Here is a 22,780-nt window from a genome sequence, read left to right as displayed (position 1 = left end):
CTGTAAAAATAGCAATGTTGTTTATGGAATAGCCTGTGAAAAATGTGATGAAATCAAATATGTTGGAGAGACTGGAACTACTTTTATATAAAAGAATTCAGAACCACCTTTCATTAATTAGAAATAAAAAAATGAATGAACCAATAGTACAGCACTTCACCAGTCAGGGACATGACATAAATGATGTAAAGTTTGTAGTATTAGAACAGCTCAAATTAGACAATGCGACATATAGAAGAATAAAAGAAAGTAAATGGATAAATAGACTGAACACGATTATGCCAGCGGGACTCAACAGAAAAGAATGAACTAATTAACTTCAATAAATATATAACATTTAAATAAATAAACAAAATTCATGTCACAATATATAGAACACCATTACATCTAATAAGAATAAATCATGAATTTGAATGTAAACAATAACAAGTAGTTGTCATGCCGTCAAAAACCTATAAATACCTCCAATGTTTGGATTCAAACACAGGCTCCCTTGAGAAAGATATGTACAACATATCGAAACGCTGGGCAGCTGGCTCTTTGAGCTAATATATATATTGTGTGTGCAGTGACGTGTCGTGTAACGCATATGATCCCGTGGTTGTACGGAGGCCGGTACTGAACCAGTACACAAGTTAATAGGTGCTGTCGAAAGCATGCTTTTGGAAATGTTAACTCGCTGCGCTGTCCGCTGCTTTCTGATGATGTAAAATCCTCTGCAGCTTTCAAACCCCACGCGCGCAGCAGCAGCGGCGGCTTTGGAATTGAGCGCGCGCATGAGAACGCAGAGACGTTCGAAACTGGCGCCATTTCGGATCTCGCGCAGTGTCCGCATCGTATAGAACACCGCGCTCACAGAGCCAACATGGCGAACTCTGCGATCCAGTTTCATAACCGCCTCGACAGGGAGGCCAGCCAATCAGGCTCACATGCTGGGGATAGAGTGTTTCTACAGCCAATAATACGCGATGGGTCCAACCAGACCCGCCTTCTGCTGGTGACGCTTTCATTTCAGTGCAGGAAATAGAGAGGTTTGTTTTGTTCATGTGTGGAGAGGAGGCTGCAGTCAGTGATGATTTTACAACACGCTGTCTCCTGCTGTTTAAAGGATTTAGGCTGGGGTGAAATGTTTTCTAATAATTAGTGATTTTTGTGTTTGTTTATTACCTGCACGGAGTTCCGTGAAAAGGAAAGCATCCCTTTTCTGTGTTGAATTTCACACACAGAGCGGAGCGCGTCATTCGCAGCTACAGACAAGTCGAGCTTTTCAATGAGATGATTTACTGAGAAACAAACGCGTTGAAGCTCCAGCAGAGCTCTGCGCGATTCTGAAAGACCAAAGGAAAGTTACTCCTTGCAAAGCATGTTGTTTGTGTTCTTTCTTTATCACACCAGAAGTGATGAATATATTTGAATGGGAAGGCTACAGTAAAAAATAAATATTACTAAATACAAACCGAAGGCGGTGTTTCTGAATGCAAAGAGGATTCCGCTAGAGCAGTCTCAAACTAAACCAGTGAAGATGGACGTCAGTGTCTCCGTGTCGTTGTTTCAAGACGAGCTCGCCTCCACCGTCGAGCTCGCAGTGAAAGCGGCTGCAGACAGCGTCGTGTGCGCGATTACTGAAGCTGTGAGCAGCAAATTCACTGAATTACAAGAGGAAATGTCTGGAGTGAAGAGAGAGAATGAAAGTCTGAAGCTGAGATTGGAAATATCAGAGAGCGAGCTGAAAGCCGTGCGAGGGTGTATAAACGCTGCACATGCAGACATTAAACAGCCTTTCATATTTCAAGGTAAGATGGGTTTTATTGGGTGGTATTGCTCGGTCAATCCAACACCTCAAACCACCTTATCCTGGAAAGATCTTGGGTCGAATCTCTCTTCAGACACGTTTTAAAGTGTTTGATTAGTATAAGCGCGGTTAATAGCACAGCTCTGTCCTAATATTGGTATAAGCAGTCTAATTGAGGCATTGTGTTATTTTATAGATTATAAGAACGTAGTGCATCTAACCTAGTCTAATTCATATTTAAATAGGTGTTCTAGAAACTAAGAAACTACTATATTGGTAAGTCTTAACCAGTCTGTAATTATAGAGGCTCAAATGGTGTCCTTCAGGTAAAGTGATGTCTTGTATAGAGTCCCACTGAGACAGTCGCAGACCATATTGCAGAGCTTTAGAATAATGATTTGGGACCTCATATCAACACACAGCAGCGCATCGTGTTTTCGTGTTTGACTGCACATCTGTTTTTAGATCAGTGGTTGCATTGTCTTCAGCTCCAGTGCTGTGTTTTTCTTTGGTACAGTCGCGGCTCATTATTTTGATGTAGTCCTGTTTCCTTATTGTTCCACACACACATTTACAACGATCTTTCCAGACCGAACTGGGTCAATACAGGGGGTGGCAGCAGCACCCTGCCTTCATGTATTATTAAGAATGGATAGTGGTGCAGTATATATTATACTATAACAGTGTGTATTATTAAGAATGGATAGTGGTGCAGTATATATTATACTATAACAGTGTGTATTATTAAGAATGGATAGTGGTGCAGTATATATTATACTATAACAGTGTGTATTATTAAGAATGGATAGTGGTGCAGTATATATTATACTATAACAGTGTGTATTATTAAGAATGGATAGTGGTGCAGTATATATTATACTATAACAGTGTGGATTATTAAGAATGGATAGTGGTGCAGTATATATTATACTATAACAGTGTGTATTAAGAATGGATAGTGCTGCAGTATATATTATACTATAACAGTGTGTATTATTAAGAATGGATAGTGGTGCAGTATATATTATACTATAACAGTGTGTATTATTAAGAATGGATAGTGGTGCAGTATATATTATACTATAACAGTGTGTATTATTAAGAATGGATAGTGGTACAGTATATATTATACTATAACAGTGTGTATTAAGAATGGATAGTGGTGCAGTATATATTATACTATAACAGTGTGTATTAAGAATGGATAGTGCTGCAGTATATATTATACTATAACAGTGTGTATTAAGAATGGATAGTGGTGCAGTATATATTATACTATAACAGTGTGTATTAAGAATGGATAGCGGTGCAGTATATATTATACTATAACAGTGTGTATTATTAAGAATGGATAGTGGTGCAGTATATATTATACTATAACAGTGTGTATTATTAAGAATGGATAGTGGTACAGTATATATTATACTATAACAGTGTGTATTATTAAGAATGGATAGTGGTGCAGTATATATTATACTATAACAGTGTGTATTATTAAGAATGGATAGTGGTGCAGTATATATTATACTATAACAGTGTGTATTATTAAGAATGGATAGCGGTGCAGTATATATTATACTATAACAGTGTGTATTATTAAGAATGGATAGTGGTGCAGTATATATTATACTATAACAGTGTGTATTAAGAATGGATAGTGGTGCAGTATATATTATACTATAACAGTGTGTATTATTAAGAATGGATAGTGGTGCAGTATATATTATACTATAACAGTGTGTATTATTAAGAATGGATAGTGGTGCAGTATATATTATACTATAACAGTGTGTATTATTAAGACTGGATAGTGGTGCAGTATATATTATACTATAACAGTGTGTATTATTAAGAATGGATAGTGGTGCAGTATATATTATACTATAACAGTGTGTATTATTAAGAATGGATAGTGGTACAGTATATATTATACTATAACAGTGTGTATTAAGAATGGATAGTGGTGCAGTATATATTATACTATAACAGTGTGTATTATTAAGAATGGATAGTGGTGCAGTATATATTATACTATAACAGTGTGTATTAAGAATGGATAGTGGTGCAGTATATATTATACTATAACAGTGTGTATTATTAAGAATGGATAGTGGTGCAGTATATATTATACTATAACAGTGTGTATTATTAAGAATGGATAGTGGTACAGTATATATTATACTATAACAGTGTGTATTAAGAATGGATAGTGGTACAGTATATATTATACTATAACAGTGTGTATTATTAAGAATGGATAGTGGTGCAGTATATATTATACTATAACAGCGTGTATTATTAAGAATGGATAGTGGTGCAGTATATATTATACTATAACAGTGTGTATTATTAAGAATGGATAGTGGTGCAGTATATATTATACTATAACAGTGTGTATTAAGAATGGATAGTGGTGCAGTATATATTATACTATAACAGTGTGTATTATTAAGAATGGATAGTGGTGCAGTATATATTATACTATAACAGTGTGTATTATTAAGAATGGATAGTGGTGCAGTATATATTATACTATAACAGTGTGTATTAAGAATGGATAGTGGTGCAGTATATATTATACTATAACAGTGTGTATTATTAAGAATGGATAGTGGTGCAGTATATATTATACTATAACAGTGTGTATTATTAAGAATGGATAGTGGTGCAGTATATATTATACTATAACAGTGTGTATTATTAAGAATGGATAGTGGTGCAGTATATATTATACTATAACAGTGTGTATTAAGAATGGATAGTGGTGCAGTATATATTATACTATAACAGTGTGTATTAAGAATGGATAGCGGTGCAGTATATATTATACTATAACAGTGTGTATTATTAAGAATGGATAGTGGTGCAGTATATATTATACTATAACAGTGTGTATTATTAAGAATGGATAGTGGTGCAGTATATATTATACTATAACAGTGTGTATTATTAAGAATGGATAGTGGTGCAGTATATATTATACTATAACAGTGTGTATTAAGAATGGATAGTGGTGCAGTATATATTATACTATAACAGTGTGTATTATTAAGAATGGATAGCGGTGCAGTATATATTATACTATAACAGTGTGGATTATTAAGAATGGATAGTGGTGCAGTATATATTATACTATAACAGTGTGTATTATTAAGAATGGATAGTGGTGCAGTATATATTATACTATAACAGTGTGTATTATTAAGAATGGATAGCGGTGCAGTATATATTATACTATAACAGTGTGTATTATTAAGAATGGATAGTGGTGCAGTATATATTATACTATAACAGTGTGTATTATTAAGAATGGATAGTGGTACAGTATATATTATACTATAACAGTGTGTATTAAGAATGGATAGTGGTGCAGTATATATTATACTATAACAGTGTGTATTAAGAATGGATAGTGGTGCAGTATATATTATACTATAACAGTGTGTATTATTAAGAATGGATAGTGGTGCAGTATATATTATACTATAACAGTGTGTATTAAGAATGGATAGTGGTGCAGTATATATTATACTATAACAGTGTGTATTAAGAATGGATAGTGGTGCAGTATATATTATACTATAACAGTGTGTATTATTAAGAATGGATAGTGGTACAGTATATATTATACTATAACAGTGTGTATTAAGAATGGATAGTGGTGCAGTATATATTATACTATAACAGTGTGTATTAAGAATGGATAGTGGTGCAGTATATATTATACTATAACAGTGTGTATTAAGAATGGATAGTGGTGCAGTATATATTATACTATAACAGTGTGTATTATTAAGAATGGATAGTGGTGCAGTATATATTATACTATAACAGCGTGTATTATTAAGAATGGATAGTGGTGCAGTATATATTATACTATAACAGTGTGTATTATTAAGAATGGATAGTGGTGCAGTATATATTATACTATAACAGCGTGTATTATTAAGAATGGATAGTGGTGCAGTATATATTATACTATAACAGCGTGTATTAAGAATGGATAGTGGTGCAGTATATATTATACTATAACAGTGTGTATTATTAAGAATGGATAGTGGTGCAGTATATATTATACTATAACAGTGTGTATTATTAAGAATGGATAGTGGTGCAGTATATATTATACTATAACAGTGTGTATTATTAAGAATGGATAGTGCTGCAGTATATATTATACTATAACAGTGTGTATTAAGAATGGATAGTGGTGCAGTATATATTATACTATAACAGTGTGTATTATTAAGAATGGATAGTGGTGCAGTATATATTATACTATAACAGTGTGTATTATTAAGAATGGATAGCGGTGCAGTATATATTATACTATAACAGTGTGTATTATTAAGAATGGATAGTGGTGCAGTATATGTTATACTATAACAGTGTGTATTATTAAGAATGGATAGCGGTGCAGTATATATTATACTATAACAGTGTCTATTCTATTATTAAAATCTATCATTTGCTCAAAACAGCGTGAAGCTGCAGTTTGTTAGAAAAATTCTAATCATAAAATAAATAAATAAAGTACTTTGTTCAGCTGATGGTAAACAGAATTAGGAAACGATCGCTCATATTGTTTAAAATCCAGACACTTACTAATACAGAGTATAACAGAATTAGGAAGCGATCGCTCATATTGTTTAAAATCCAGACACTTACTAATACAGAGTATAACAGAATTAGGAAGCGATCGCTCATATTGTTTAAAATCCAGACACTTACTAATACAGAGTATAACAGAATTAGGAAGCGATCTCTCATATTGTTTAAAATCCAGACACTTACTAATACAGGGTATAACAGAATTAGGAAACGATCGCTCATATTGTTTAAAATCCAGACACTTACTAATACAGGTTACTATTTAAGAGCAGAGGATGCATGCAATAGGGAGAGCCACACCGGTACAAATGTATTGTAATACTAGAAGGGATGTGATTGGATGCATATCTACAGTTCACATGACATTGCACAAGTAAGCTTCCAATGTTGCTGCACTTTGAAAAGTCAGAATTGTGTAAATCACTTGTTTCCATGAAGCTGCTTTGAGATTAAGCAGCTCTCCTGCTGCAGCCCCTTGTCTGCTCGTTGTATTTGACACATTGAAACTTGTATTCTGTGTTGACAGTTTCCATACCAACCATGATCACAATACAGTATGAGTTCACAGAAAGACATTCCTCAGACACTCTGCTGAGACTTGCCTCTGTTGTCCTCAGCTGTTGTGCGGTTTCCTGCTGTGAGGGACAATGTGTTTTAATTTGGGAGTTAAAAAAGGGTAAAGTAACACTATTAATTAAAAATAAATCAATAAAATAAGAGAAATAGCTCCTCTTAGACCCGCTGGCATTATGTTGACTCGGAAATGTCTTCATCTAGACAATGTGGGGAAGCTACAAAAAAGGCCAACAAGATGCTTGGATATATTGTGAAAAGTGTTGAATTTAAATCAAGGGAAGTAATGTTAAAACTTTACAATGCATTAGCAAGACCACATCTAGAATATTGTGTTCAGTTCTGGTCACCTCGTTACAAAAAGGATACTGCTGCTCTAAAAAGAGTGCAATGAAGAACAACCAGAATTATCCTGGGTTTAAAAGGCGTATGCAGACAGGCTAAAAGAATTGAATCTATTCAGTCATTCTGACAAAGGGCTGGCTTTGTAGAGGAACCTAGCTAGTAAGTAAGAGTTGTAATTTTATACAATTTTGTTTCCCACAGATCCAATAGAGAGCCACGCTATCCCTGAATCTGAAGCACAGGAGGGGCCAAAGATAGAAGCAGTTTACACACAAGAGGAGTCCTTTGAGCAGGAGTGGTGTGCAAGTCTAATACAGGTTACAGGGCTGCCATGTGTTAAAGATGAAGACGTCCCTGAACAGGAATGTGTTCCTATTAAAGAGGAATTCATAGAACAGGAATGTGTCCCCATCGCAGAGGAACTTCCTACTGAAAATAATGTCTGTACACTTGAGGAGAACAACAAGCTGGGATCCAACCTGTGTGATGATTCTCCATCTGAATGTGATCTGGGATTTGGAGGTAATCCTACAAAACAAGCAGCATTGAGCTGCCTATTCATCCTGCAGAACCTGGTACTGAACACCAGCAGTGTGCTTGAGATTCATATTTTAACAAGGGGAGCTGCCCAACCACTATGTCAACAAGAACATCACTGTGCTTGCTCCTGAGGCACCTGCTAGATGTGCAGCCACTGCCACGCCTCTTTAGAATGCTGTGAGATCAGCACTGTCCAATCACGCTAGATGTGCAGCCACTGCCACGCCTCTTTAGAATGCTGTGAGATCAGCGCTGTCCAATCACGCTAGATGTGCAGCCACTGCCACGCCTCTTTAGAATGCTGTGAGATCAGCGCTGTCCAATCACGCTCCTGGAGGCCATTCCACTCCTCATTGAACAGGTTCACTTCTATAAAGTGCTGCTCCTGTGCCTGGATGGAGCTTTAATTGGTTCATTTAAACAACTCAGAACAGGGTTAGAACAAAGAGCAGGAGTGGAAGGGCCAGCTTTGGACACCCCTGTGTTGGATCTGTGCCTTTCCCCATTTCTGATAGACTGTTTGCAGTTGTGCTGCTCCCACAGCTTTACAGAGCTGCAGGGATCAAATGTCCCATCACTGGGTGATGTCACATCCAGTCTGGTTGCTTAGCGTCCCCAGAAGAAACATTTCAGTAGAGCATTTCTGTGGAGAGTATGCAGCAGCATCGCCACAATGAGAGTGAACCCGTATTGTATGACCCATCAGTCTTATTTTATTTCTTACACTTTATTCAAATACAATATCATGTTTAAACGCTCATCTCACTACAACTATCCCAGGGACTGTAATGTTTGCTCTCAGCAGCACATTTCACTCTTGTGCGTCTCACAGTAAGCATTGCTGTGTTGTTATTGTCATGTTTATGACATGAAGCCCTGCAGAACAGTACATGTGGGAGAATGCTGTACAATAACCTTTGTCTCTCTTCTCTTTCTTTCTTTAGCTTCTAAAGTAGATGATGGAGAACACGACTCCACTCCATCACCCCAGTGCAAAAACTCTTCTAGAGGCAAACCACAGAGCAAGAAGCACAGAGAAACGACACCCCAAGAAGAGTATGTGAAGACATTGAGAACTCACTCAGTTACAATCCCTTCTTTACAAGACAGACACCCACTTACTGTGGAGAGTACAGAGACGCCACATTCTGCATGTTTTAACAATTCTGAAACCCAGGGCAGCTTGAAGACCTTGCCTCATTCTGTTAAAGGTGGGAAGAGTTCCTGTCAATTAGACGCTCCTGAAACTCACAAGGGAAACCCCACAGGAGGGACTACGTGTTCCTGGGCTGATTGTGGGAAGAGTTTCAATCATATATCACTGCTTAAAAGACACCAGCGCATTCACACAGGAGAGAAACCTTCCCACATACATTCCAGTGATAAGAGTTTCACACAGTTAGGAAATCTTCATTCACACCAGCGCATTATCACAGGAGAGAAACCTTATCACTGCTCTGAGTGTGGGAAGAGATTCAGTCACATAGGAAACCTTAAAAAACACAAGGCCATTCACACAGGAGAGAAACCTCATCACTGTGCTGAGTGTGGGAAGAGATTCAGTCAGTTAGGAAACTTTAAAATCCACCAGCGCATTCACACAGGAGAGAAACCTTATCACTGTGCTGTTTGTGGGAAGAGATTCAGCCAGTTAGGATACCTTAAAAAACACAAAGCCATTCACACAGGAGAGAAACCTCATCACTGTGCTGTTTGTGGGAAGAGATTCAGCCAGTCTGGAGACCTTAAGAGACACCATAAAATTCACACAGGAGAGAAACCTTATCACTGTTCTGTTTGTGGGAAGAGATTCAGCCTGTTTGGAAACCTTAAAGGACACCATAAAATTCACACAGGAGAGAAACCTCATCACTGCCCTGAGTGTGGGAAGACATTCAGTCACATAGGAAACCTTAAAAAACACAAAGCCATTCACACAGGAGAGAAACCTCATCACTGTGATGTTTGTGGGAAGAGATTCCGCCAGTTACGAGACCTTAAAAGACACCATAAAATTCACACAGGTGTGTAATCTTCTCCCTGCACTTAGTGTGGAGAAGTGAAGTCAGTTGCAGGTTCTTACAGGACTCGAGAACATTCTCAGAATTGCAGACGCTTGGGGACACCTAGACAACAGGAGTGCATTTGACTAAATACAGAAATATCTACTGAAAACAAAATAATAAACCTGCTTGATAAACAGGGTCCCCCCTAATCACAATCTGTTCAGATCAAAAGCTCACAGACTCAAATATGAACGAGTACGTCTTGTATTCATCGTCTTGTTGAGCATTCGGATTGTGTTACCTCACATTAGTAATATATTAAATAGATGTGTTATTATGAATGCACGTTTCTCTTTCCTTTCTCATGCGTTGCTCAGCCTCTTGCATTGGGTTCTGTGGAAACTTCCCCCGATACCACGGTGACTCTGCGGTACCTCAAGACACAGCACAGTGTACTGCAGTTATCATGCGGGCAGCTTGAAGTGTAAAGCAGTACTGTTTCCAGCAGGGGGCACCAGAGAGCTTTTAGGAACGTAATGGGCTGCATACCATTGCTTCTTAACGAGATGATTTCTGCTCAGGATGTGTTTAATACTGCCCTCTCTCTCTCGGGTACTCTATTAACAAACGCAGGTTCTGTGTTTTTAATATCAATTTGTTGATTGACAACGAGACTACTAAAGCAAATAAAATCTATATTAAAAATGTTTTGCTGCCTGTATTAAATGCTGTTTTAAAGATGTTCAGTGTCTTGTAAATCAAGGATTTCATTTTAAAACTCCAGTAATAAATACCGTAGATGTCCTTGTTTCTGCATTTCTTATATATACCATGACTGGAGCAGCTTTTTAAACTGCTGTCTGATCATACAAGCGATCCATGTGCAATCAGGCATATATTTTGTCATTAAGTATTCTATAGCTCTGTGGTTTATACAAATAGTTTTTACATGTTTAACTTGATGTTGCTTTGAAGCCCGTTTCAGTTCATCGCTTTCCTGTAAAATGTTCCCCGCTGTTACAAGTTTGTTATAACTTTTTATTATTTATGTTTTTGGAAATGCACTCTTGTTAGATATTTTATGATCTGTAGTTTGAAGTCGTTATTATTTGTAGTGTTTTAGATTGCAAGGTTGTGAGATTTTAAACAGCAATCTCACACGCCTGCATGGAAGTTAGAATCAGGGATGGAGGATTTATAAACTGCAGAATCAGGAATGGAAGACAGAGCAGGAATTTTCAATACTTGGAAATGGGACTTTTAGCAACAATGCCTCCATCTTTTGTTTGAAGTAGATTATGATTAGCTGCTCCACAGCTTAGTATGCAGCTCTGTACTGAATCCACAAGTTCATCGCAATTGACCCAGATGGTTGTCATTGCTGGCTTCATTAGGAGCACTAGGCACTGGGAAATGTAGTTCTGATGCCATTTTAAAATCCCAGAACTACATTCTCTTTAACAGATTTGCATAAGTGCTGTGCGCTTCACCACTATCTGTGGAAGAGGCTGAAAGCAGAGCCACGTAATGCTGTTACAAAGCAATGCCAACAGCATTCATCTGGAGAGCCTGCACAACCTCTGCACCAGATTTACAGCCTAATAAAGTCAAGGATACCAAATCTGATGACAGCACTGGAAGATGCTATTGATAGTGATGGTGTTGGAGTGGAGACACAAGAGGCTGTCCCTGGAACATCAGGTATCATTCACTACAAAATGAGTTTTCAAATCAATTCAAAACTCACCATTCTGATCGCTCCATTGCTCTGCTCCTTCTCCCTAAACTACAGAATCTTATTCCGAAAAGAAATAGTTTTTAAAAGATGTCTTCAACTTTCAGCTTTTATTTTTTTCTTTTAAGATGTGGGTCGCACCCCCTGTGCAGCTGTGTGATCTGATGCAGTATTTATAAATGCATCTAGACAATTCCTGCCGTACCTTTCTCTCCACATAAACTTGTCCAGGTATGACGGTATCGGCTCCTCTTCCTGCCCTGTATTGTTTTAAATGGTTTCTTAAAACAGGCTCTGTAGCTGTCCTGCCGTAAACTGCAAAGTCAGTTTGATAAGTGACCGGGTATTTGATAATGCAAACAGGGTCTCAGGTTGGGTCTGCACCAGTTTCCCAACAGCAGTAAAATAGTTTGTGTAACAATAAAGACGTGTTGTAAGTGTGACTTTTATTGGAGCTTCCTTTATTAAGTGTTGTGTACGTTCTCAAGCCGGACCCTCTCATCAGTTTTACTCTCAAAGTGATATATTGATTGATTAAAATACACCAGTTTAAATGGAGCTCTCAGGTTTCAGGAGCTGTGAACTTGTTTTTCACCACAAAAAAAGTACATAATGTCAAAGTGAAAAATAAAATCTACAAATTGTTCTAAATTAATTACAAATACAAAACAGAAAATAATTGATTGCATAAGTATTCACCCCCTTGAGTCAATATTTGGCAGAGGCACCTTTGGCAGCAATTACAGCCATGAGTCTATTTGGATAAGTTTCTACCAGCTTTGCACATCTGGACACTGCAATTTTTGTCCATTCTTTGCAAAATTGCTCAAGCTCTGTCAAGTTGGATGGGGACCTTTGGTGAACAGCAATTTTCAACTCTTTCCACATATTCTCAATTGGATTGAGGTCTGGGCTTTGACTGGGCCACTCCAGGACATTGACCTTTTTGTTTTTAAGCCACTCCAGTGTGGCTTTGGCTGTATGTTTGGGGTCATTGTCCTGCTGGAAGATGAATCTTCTCCCAAGTCCTAGGTCTCTTGCAGACTTCAGCAGGTTTTCCTCCAGGATTTCTCTGTACTTTGCTGCATCCATTTTGCCCTCTATCTTCACGAGCTTTCCAGGCCCTGACGCAGAGAAGCATCCCCATAGCATGATGCTGCCACCACCATGCTTCACGGTAGGGATGGTGTTGAGGCCAAAAAGCTCTATTTTGGTCTCATCAGACCATAGAATATTCTTCCACTTGGTCTCAGAGTCTCCCACATGCCTTCTGGCAAACTCTAGCCGAAATTTGATGTGAGTTTTTTTCAACAATGGCTTTCTTTTTGCCACTCTCCAATAAAGGCCAGTTCTGTGAAGCACCCAGGCTATTGTTGCAGTATGCACAGTGTCTCCCAGCTCAGCCATGGAAGACTGTAACTCCTTTAGAGTTGCCATAGGCCTCTTGGTGGCCTCCCTGACTAGTTCCCATCTCGCCCGGATACTCAGTTTTTGAGGATGGCCTGTTCTAGACAGTGTCACAGTTGTGCAATATTCTCTCCATTTCTTAATAATGGACTTTACTGTGCTCTGGGGGATATTCAGTGCCTTGGAAATGTTCTTATATCCTACCCCTGATTGGTGCTTTTTGAAGAACCTTATTCCGGATTTGCTTTGAATGTTCCTTTGTCTTCATGATATAGTTTTTGTTAGGAAATGTACTAACCAACTGTGGGACCTCCCAGAGACAGGTGTATTTAACCTGAAATCATGTGAAACACCTTAATTGCACACAGGTGGACTCCATTCAACTAATTATGTGACTTCCAAAGACAATTGGTTGCACCAGTGCTTATTTAGGGGTGTCATAGCAAAGGGGGTGAATACTTATGCAATCAATTATTTTCTGTTTTATGTTTGTAATTAATTTAGAACAATTTGTAGATTTTATTTTTCACTTTGATATTATGGACTTTTTTTTTGTTGATCAGTGGCAAAAACTCCTAATTAAATCAATTTTGATTCCATGTTGTAACTCAATAAAATGTTGAAAAGTCCAAGGGGGGTGAATACTTTTGAGAGCCACTGAATATTTTCTATTCTTTAACTTTGTTTATTTACAGATTACCGGATAGTAAAACATTCCTCCTGCAGTTACTGAACATGTTCCCAATCACAAGGACTGTGATTTCCAGTGTTGGGTCCGCATGGCCAGTCTTCAGGGAGGATGTGTCATGTGCTTAGTGATGTCATTGATGATGTCAGGTGTGACGGGAAACACACACATAAGGGTGCAGAGTTAAGGTTGCTCGGCTTCCTGAACTTGCAATTTCCAAACCTTTGAACTTTTGCAACCAAACCTTAACGTTACTTTAACAAAGTTATTGCCATTGAATTTATTTATAACACAATTAGGTTTGTTCTTTTTTATATTTAATTGTTTCAGTTGTATATGTATTAATCAATGTTTGTTTCTTTCTAATCTCATACACATGGATTGTCTTTATTCTGTATTAGATGTGTACTGCCTGTTTTCTCATATTATTGGATATGTATTAATCACTGTTTCTTTCTAATCTCATACACATGGATTGTCTTTATTCTGTATTAGATGTGTACTGCCTGTTTTCTCATATTATTGTATATGTGTGTGTGTGGGATTTGTACTTCACATCTGATCCCTCCTCATTTCATTGTCCAATGAATTCTCATCCTCAGCAGTTTCATTTCTATACACTTTATAAAATCCACACTTTAAAATTATGATTTTATTTTTTATTTTAATTGTCTGTCTTACCTATCTTACCTGAATCTGCTAAATTCAGATTTTAGTTCTGCCTTTTTCACAATCTGTTTTTATTAGAGATGTATTATTTATTTATTATGTGTTGTCAGTGCAGGTCAAGAAACCAGAATAAGATCTTCATCTCTTTATTATTATTATTATTATTATTATTATTATTATTATTATTATTATTATTTATTCCTTAGCAGACACCCTTATCCAGGGCATCTTACAGGCATAAACAAAAAATACTTTTCAAGAATCACAGTACAAGTAATAATACAATTAAGAGCAAGATAAAATACAATGACTTCGGTTCTAGTAAGTACAAGTATGACAAAATACGATTCAATAACGGAGCAGATAACAGATAACAGTGATGGTTACATCAGGATACAATTAAATGTGAAATACTACAGATTGAATAACACTTGTGGCAGATTACAGTACAGTACTCTGTAAAGTACAGGATTAAATGCAGACAAATAGGGAGCAGATAAGTGCAAGTAAAGCACATTTAAGGAAGATGTAGTTTCTTTACCTATAAATGATATGTTTTGATATATAATGTATTCCTTCAAACTAACCAACATTTTTAAACAAAATCTACGTAATCTCTACTCCCTGTTATGCTGTTTGACCAATTAAAAAATACATAAAAGCTATTGATTTAGATGCAACAAGAAACAACACTGCTGTGTTTAATTTATGCACAAAATAGATTAATTTATGAAAACTGAGTCTTGAGAAATTAAATTAAATTAAAACCAATAAAAGGTTTTTACGTGGAGTGCAGATGCGGCGCTGACAAGAGAGCGCTGAATTTAACTCTCGCTATTCCTTATCCAATGCTGCCATCGTGTGGCCATTTAGTAGAACATTTGGTTCTAAAAAACTATACATATATTTTTTTAATCTAAACACAGTTCAGAAACAAGCGGTTGCTGGTGCCCTCTACTGTTTGCAATGAGTAGTACAGGTAGTGAAATCAGCAATTACTTTATTTATTTATTTATTTATTTATTTATTTATTTATTGATGGATTGATTGATTGATTGATTTCTTAGCAGACACCCTGATCCAGGGCGACTTACAACTGTTACAAGATATCACAGTACAAAGGATCACATTACAGAATATCATAATACAGATAAGGGCAGTTATGAAAGTACCATCAAATCAATTCAGGTAAGAGCAAAGTAATAAAGCACACAGTAAATTATAAGAGCGAATTCGACTAAGAGCAGCTAAACCTGATAGTAACTATTTGCTTATATGAGTCCAGTAAGAACAGGCAGTAAGCATGATAAATGCATGAGAATGATTTCAAATAAGAGCAATTACAGAAAACTTTATTATTTATACACAAAGTACTCTCCTGGTTATCCTGTAAATATTATTTTTGCTGCATTTTAAGAATTTATCTGAATGTCTATTTTTGCACAGGGGTTAAGGTTATCCGAGTCATTTCAAAGGGCAACTGAGCTGATAGATATATAGATAACAAACAGTTCTAGTAAATGGCCACACGATGGCAGCATTGTATAAGGAATAGCGAGAGCTGCGCTCTGCCCGTCTCCATGAAGTCCAGGTTTACAGCACAGGAAGCCCCGTGACCCGACACCTCCCCATGTGAGTTTAATTATTTATTCTTAAAACCAATACTGTTTTAATCCACAGCAGTGACTGATGAAACAACAGTTGTCCTGCGGTCTCCAGGTAAGGGAGCTGTGTGGGTGATGGAGTGCGCTGCAGAGCAGATTTCCACTCGATCACACAAGGGAATATAAAGAATGCCGTGTTCAGAGCTGACTCTGCGATTTAGTGTGAGGATAGATTAATATTATTATTATTTGTTTATTTGGCTGACGCCTTTATGCAAGGCGACTTACAGAGACTAGGGTGTGTGAACTATGCATCAGCTGCAGAGTCACTTACAATTACATCTCACCCCAAAGACAGAGCACAAGGAGGTTAAGTGACTTGCTCAGGGTCACACAATGAATCAGTGGTTGAAGTGGGATTTGAACTGGGGATCTTCTGGTTACAAGCCCGTTTCTTTTATTGAAACCACTGCAGTTGTTCTTTGATCTCATGCAGTGTTATAGGATTGTGCAGAGCTGACTGCTAATCAAAATGATCTCGACAGCATTCAGAACTGGGCAGACACATGGCAAATGACATTTAATAGAGGAAAGTGTAAGGTACCGCACGCAGGCAATACATTTCTCCCCCTTCCTTTCTATATTGGTTAATTGTGGGCTCTAGTTTTTTATTTAACATCACTGAGTCCCTTGTCCCTGTGGATTGCAACCACAATGTAGAAACATCTAGAGAATGGATGGGAATGGTTAATAAACATCACTGCTGTTTCTCTTAAAGCGTGTTTATTTATTTCTAATACTGGACCCTGTCTTAATACTGTATCACATTCTGAATATGAATATAGCTGAGTTATTAATTGTAGGTAATACTTAGAATACCAGATACATATTTAGCATTAAAAAGCAATCCATGTGATTTCTTTACCAGTCGTTCATTATTTTGTGTATCAGCCTCCACACAAAGTCGAGCGCAGTGCGGTATACTGTAATGATGCTGCAGTCAGTCTGCCCGGACTGCACCTGAACCATCTTAAAAACACGAAGCCTCGAATAAGCTCATTTGTAAAAGTTAGTAAAGAATGGCGCTATATAATCTAAGGAAGCTGAATGTGAACTCCTAGCTGGAGCAACGAGAGAGGGAGAGAGGGGGCGGGGCAGAGAAGGAGGCGGAGACGCTGCTAGGCAACCGGCTCCTGAACATTCCACTCCGCTGAGCAGAGACCGTTAGGATTTAAAAATGCCAAAGTTCCGAGCGGCGTCAGGCGCTTCGTTCAATTAACACACCGTTGCTGATATTTTAATTTTGAAGATAACCATATTTTAAATACTCAAATAGCACTGTATTAAAAAGCACTTTACTTCAGTTCCAGACCGTTTCCCAACAAATAAAATAAGGTACGTATTTATAATAAGTATATTTATTATGATATTAAGAGTAAACGAATGTGGTACAGTTTGGTGTATCATGTATTTGTTTATAAAATGTTGTAGTGTTTCTTTTTTTAATATTTTATTTATTTTCACAAAATAACATCCTTACATTATCAGTTCATCTGCTAGTGTAATCAAATCTCAATATTACTCGTCAGTAATTCATACATAGACACGCTGTGGTAACTTCAAGAAGTTAAAATGGAAGGCTGGATTACAGTTAACCAAATAAATAAATACATTAATAACGACATGAAACAAAAATACGTTTTGGCAGCTCATACGTATTTAAATTACAAAATGCGACCCGTTTTAGAAATGGATTTATAAACTAACTGCCATTTCAATCTAAATTATATTTCAAACTGTTTAAGGGGCAGACTAGCATAGATGGTTTCTAAAATCCATTCATGTTAAGAAACTATAACGCCACATTACTTAGCAATATAGAAATGATTCATTTGTAAATAATTAGCTGTGAAATTATTAACATAAATAATCAGAATTATGGTTGCATGGATTTTTGATTAAAATATACCAACATGTATTTTTGCTTCATGTATTTATTTAAACTTGAACTGTCGCTTTCATTGTCCCCTCTTGCTGGTGCCACGGCTTGTCTCTGTATCTATTCACTGATATTTGAGATTGTGTTTAGCACACACTAGCAGCTGAGCTGATAATCTTATTGATGTTATTTTGTGAAAACAATAAAGCGTTAATACTGTATTAACACTGTATTCCTGTAATACAGTGTGGAGTAGTGGTTAGGGCTCTGGACTCTTGACCGGAGGGTCGTGGGTTAAATCCCAGGTGGGGGGGACACTGCTGCTGTACCCTTGAGCAAGGTACTTTACCTAGATTGCTCCAGTAAAAACCCAACTGTATAAATGGGGAATTGTATGTAAAAAATAATATGATATCTTGTGTAACAATTGTAAGTCGCCCTAAGAAATAAATAATAATAAAAAATAATAACAAAAAATGACTCGGAGTGTTGTGTCTTGTGCGGTGATGTCATAGGTTGTCATGGCAGCGCCGCTCATCACGGGAGGGGTTATCCGGGACAAACGCTTCCTTCGCTGGGTCGGAGAAACGCTGGAGTTCCGCTGGCTTCCGAGGTATCCAACCCGAATATCTAAATGTGACAACAAAGGAATGTGACATCTAAACCTAATGACTGCATATATATATGTGTGTGTGTGTGTTTAAAATGAGTTATAACAATGGTTGTGTTAATAGAAAATAGCCATGGTCCTGGAAGTGAAACCGAATATTAATTATTAAACACATAATCAGAATGATTAAACAAGTAATCTATAAATGTCTCTCTCTATATTTATTATATTTTGTATAATAAATGACTGTGCTGTCACTTGCTGAGCACACCGCTACAGTTTAACAATTTTACTGATCCTGACCGGGACAGAAAATGAAGTCTGAGAACAATCCCAAACCCAAAGTAAGAGGCACAGGAAGCCAGCGGATTCGTGTGCTCGCCCAACTACTGAACTGTGGGTTGTTTTTTTTTTTTTTTTGCTGACTGAAAGAGGAAGAACACTTTCAGTTTCGATATGAATCACAAGTCGTTCAGCGAGCCAGTCATACAGGAGCACAGGAAGCGCTTTCCAAACCCGCCCGTGTTGTGTCCCGATGTGAGGAGCGCTGAGACAGGCTCGCTTTTCTAAAGGTAAGCAGGACATTAGAGCACGCTGTTGTGTTCAAGGAATGGAGTAGAAAGTGAACATGTGGTTCAGAGCAGACACGCACTCTGACAGGCTGGGTGGGGTTTAACATGGCTACTGCGACAGGATCACTGTTACTGCAGCTGCGGGCACCTACTCTGCATTTTATAATGGAGCGAAACTAACCACACACCATTTCTGAGGATGTGTACTAGCTATGTAACAGTGGAAATGACATCGTCCTGTCACACAAAACATGGTGTAATTGCACTTGAGAGAGAAAACGTTGAGAACTGAGATGTATGAATTGTGGTAATGTAACTTGTACTGTGATCGTGTCGCTTGTGAATATAGAACACAAAGCTGCCTAATGATTCGCTGGCTGCAGAGTCATTTGCTGCTAGGGAAGAGTGATCTGACTCGCTTCGTGCTGGCAGGAAAGAGAAGTCAAACACAGACACAGATGCTGTGTGTTCTTGAATCTTGAATAGAAAGTTCTTAACTCCTGTATTTGAATAAACGAGATATTTAGTAAGCAAAGGTGCTGCGTGGGGTTCAGCCCTGGCAGGGGTGCAAATCATTTTGAAAATTGGTGTGGATCTGTTTTGAGATCCACCGAGAGGGCGGATTTCCCCGGGGCACAGCGACTCGAAGGGGCCCTGGAGAAGGGGAAAACAAACCACACACACACACACACACACACATATATATATAGTATGTTGTTAATATATATTAGGGGTGAGGCACCATATTCTAATATTCTACATACAATTAACATTCAAATTCTTTGCTATAGGTTTGATGTTTATACAACAGTAGTTTTTAAATGAATACATTATTATTATTTTTTTAACAAATGGATAATTCGCCAACTACAACCGTAAAACTCTCACCTCACTGGCCCCTGCAGATATTGACAGGTAGGCGGGCGCTCTTCATTATGCAGCTCTGCTATTGGCTAAGGGAGTAGAGGCCAGTGACGCATTGTTTCATGTAGTCTCGCGTCTGCAATACGAACAACTACAACAGCTTCGAAAAAAGAGTAACGCCTGAAACTATCATGAGAAATGAAATGAGACCACTGAACAAAAACCTGTCTGTGCACACCGCAAGATAGTTATTTCAACAGCAGGACTTAATAGTTAGATTGCGTTTTCCTCTTTCCCCGGAACATGTGTGGACGTGCGGATCTCTTTAAACAACAGCGTGGTGTACATTACAGAGACAATAACAAGTTAACTTTTAGGTTATGGTACACTTAACTCACACTTAAATAGAAAAGTCTGACAATCTTTTTTTTCGTTAAGCTTAATATGTCATTTTAAGAAAAATGAAGTGAGAAATACAGACATTATGATTTTATTGATGAAATACACTGCATGTCAAAATATTACAGTTCATGAGGTGAAGGTCGGGTGTAGGTATGAAATAAACCACGACAGGGTGTGCCTTCAACCACAAGCTGACCAATCATTTCTGAGGCTGTTTTCACACCGATGGCATCATTTCCCTCGATTGTAAACCAGCATTAGATGACACGTGGACTAAACGAGTTCCGTGTCAGTTTGCGCAGTGCCGCAGCCCTTCCGGTCCGCGGCGAGCACAATAGAATTCAATACCGAACCCGACCGTGTTTAAAAACCCAACGGGTGTGTCAGCAGAGAGCAGCAGAGATTTTAATTGTGTTTAAAATATGTTTCTGAAATCGGAGGGTAGTGGTGAGATGTATCTGTTGTGTCTAATTTAAACATTGCATCCTCACTAGTCAGTTTTATAAGGCGATATTTAGTTTAATAAGTAGATGCCGCTGTTGCACATATATATATGTAAGGGAGTGTACTAGTCTAACAAAAACAAGGAGGCTTTAGGACCCTGGGGTTAGGCTAGGGCATTCCATGTTACTATGACTGAAGGCAATAGGGAGCCATCTTGGTAAAGACATCCTACATTGAATAATGCACTGACTAATTAAAGATAATGGGAAATGCCAATCAGCTGCGTCTGATCTTGGTGGAGATATAAATGAACCTCAGGTGGGTTATTGGATGTGGGAGTTTGGAGAAAGTCAGGAAGTGGATTGTGAGTTAAAACATAAAGCAGATGAAGTATTTGGATTACTGGTAAATGGACTAGCCACCTGGTTATAGTTAGTTTTTTTTAAAGTATAGGCAGTACTCCAAAGGGAGGTAGGGGTTCTCTTTTGTTTGTTTTGTGAAGAGAATAAATATACAGGCACTGTCCTGTTTCCATTTTAAAAAGTTGTTGGAGTGCTTTATTTTTCAGATATGACAGGATTGGTGAAGCTGTCCGCATAAAACAATGCAGACCAGTGCCCACTTCATTACAGTATATCCTCCACAGGCTCTCTGCTTACAATTGCAATGAATCAATACTGAGTCCTGCCATTGTCCATAAACTGCAACACACACTGAGAGCCATTTCAACCAGCTTCTCTCTATAACCCTAACCCTAACCCATGCACTGCTCCACACACTGAGAGCCATTTCAACCAGCTTCTCTCTATAACCCTAACCCTAACCCATGCACTGCAACACACACTGAGAGCCATTTCAACCAGCTTCTCTCTATAACCCTAACCCTAACCCATGCACTGCAACACACACTGAGAGCCATTTCAACCAGCTTCTCTCTATAACCCTAACCCTAACCCATGCACTGCAACACACACTGAGAGCCATTTCAACCAGCTTCTCTCTATAACCCTAACCCATGCACTGCAGCACACACTGAGAGCCATTTCAACCAGCTTCTCTCTATAACCCTAACCCTAACCCATGCACTGCTCCACACACTGAGAGCCATTTCAACCAGCTTCTCTCTATAACCCTAACCCTAACCCATGCACTGCAACACACACTGAGAGCCATTTCAACCAGCTTCCCTCTATAACCCTAACCCTAACCCATGCACTGCAACACACACTGAGAGCCATTTCAACCAGCTTCTCTCTATAACCCTAACCCATGCACTGCAACACACACTGAGAGCCATTTCAACCAGCTTCTCTCTATAACCCTAACCCTAACCCATGCACTGCAACACACACTGAGAGCCATTTCAACCAGCTTCTCTCTATAACCCTAACCCATGCACTGCAACACACACTGAGAGCCATTTCAACCAGCTTCTCTCTATAACCCTAACCCATGCACTGCAACACACACTGAGAGCCATTTCAACCAGCTTCTCTCTATAACCCTAACCCTAACCCATGCACTGCAACACACACTGAGAGCCATTTCAACCAGCTTCTCTCTCTAACCCTAACCCTAACCCATGCACTGCAACACACACTGAGAGCCATTTCAACCAGCTTCTCTCTATAACCCTAACCCTAACCCATGCACTGCAACACACACTGAGAGCCATTTCAACCAGCTTCTCTCTATAACCCTAACCCTAACCCATGCACTTCTCCACACACTGAGAGTCATTTCAACCAGCTTCTCTCTATAACCCTAACCCATGCACTGCAACACACACTGAGAGCCATTTCAACCAGCTTCTCTCTATAACCCTAACCCTAACCCATGCGCTGCTCCACACACTGAGAGCCATTTCAACCAGCTTCTCTCTATAACCCTAACCCTAACCCATGCACTGCAACACACACTGAGAGCCATTTCAACCAGCTTCTCTCTATAACCCTAACCCATGCACTGCAACACACACT

General features: G+C 38.3%; 2 protein-coding genes across 3 annotated transcripts in view; one reads left to right on the top strand and one right to left on the bottom strand.

Annotated features, from left to right (window-relative positions):
- LOC117970347 (butyrophilin subfamily 1 member A1-like) overlaps positions 1-22,780 on the bottom strand; it is a 328,161-nt gene that overhangs the window by 199,715 nt on the left and 105,666 nt on the right. The gene's annotated exons all lie outside the window — the stretch shown is intronic.
- Positions 1,010-11,355, top strand: LOC131721157 (zinc finger protein 79-like). Its single transcript, XM_059014442.1, has 3 exons — positions 1,010-1,793; positions 7,523-7,843; positions 8,806-11,355. The coding sequence occupies exons 1-3, from the start codon at positions 1,523-1,525 to the stop codon at positions 9,891-9,893; spliced, it is 1,680 nt and encodes a 559-aa protein (XP_058870425.1). The 5' UTR covers positions 1,010-1,522; the 3' UTR covers positions 9,894-11,355.

This window comes from Acipenser ruthenus, chromosome 48 (assembly GCF_902713425.1).
Source record: "Acipenser ruthenus chromosome 48, fAciRut3.2 maternal haplotype, whole genome shotgun sequence".
In the NCBI taxonomy this organism is placed as follows: domain Eukaryota; kingdom Metazoa; phylum Chordata; class Actinopteri; order Acipenseriformes; family Acipenseridae; genus Acipenser; species Acipenser ruthenus.
This window is presented reverse-complemented; position numbering and strand designations above follow the sequence as displayed.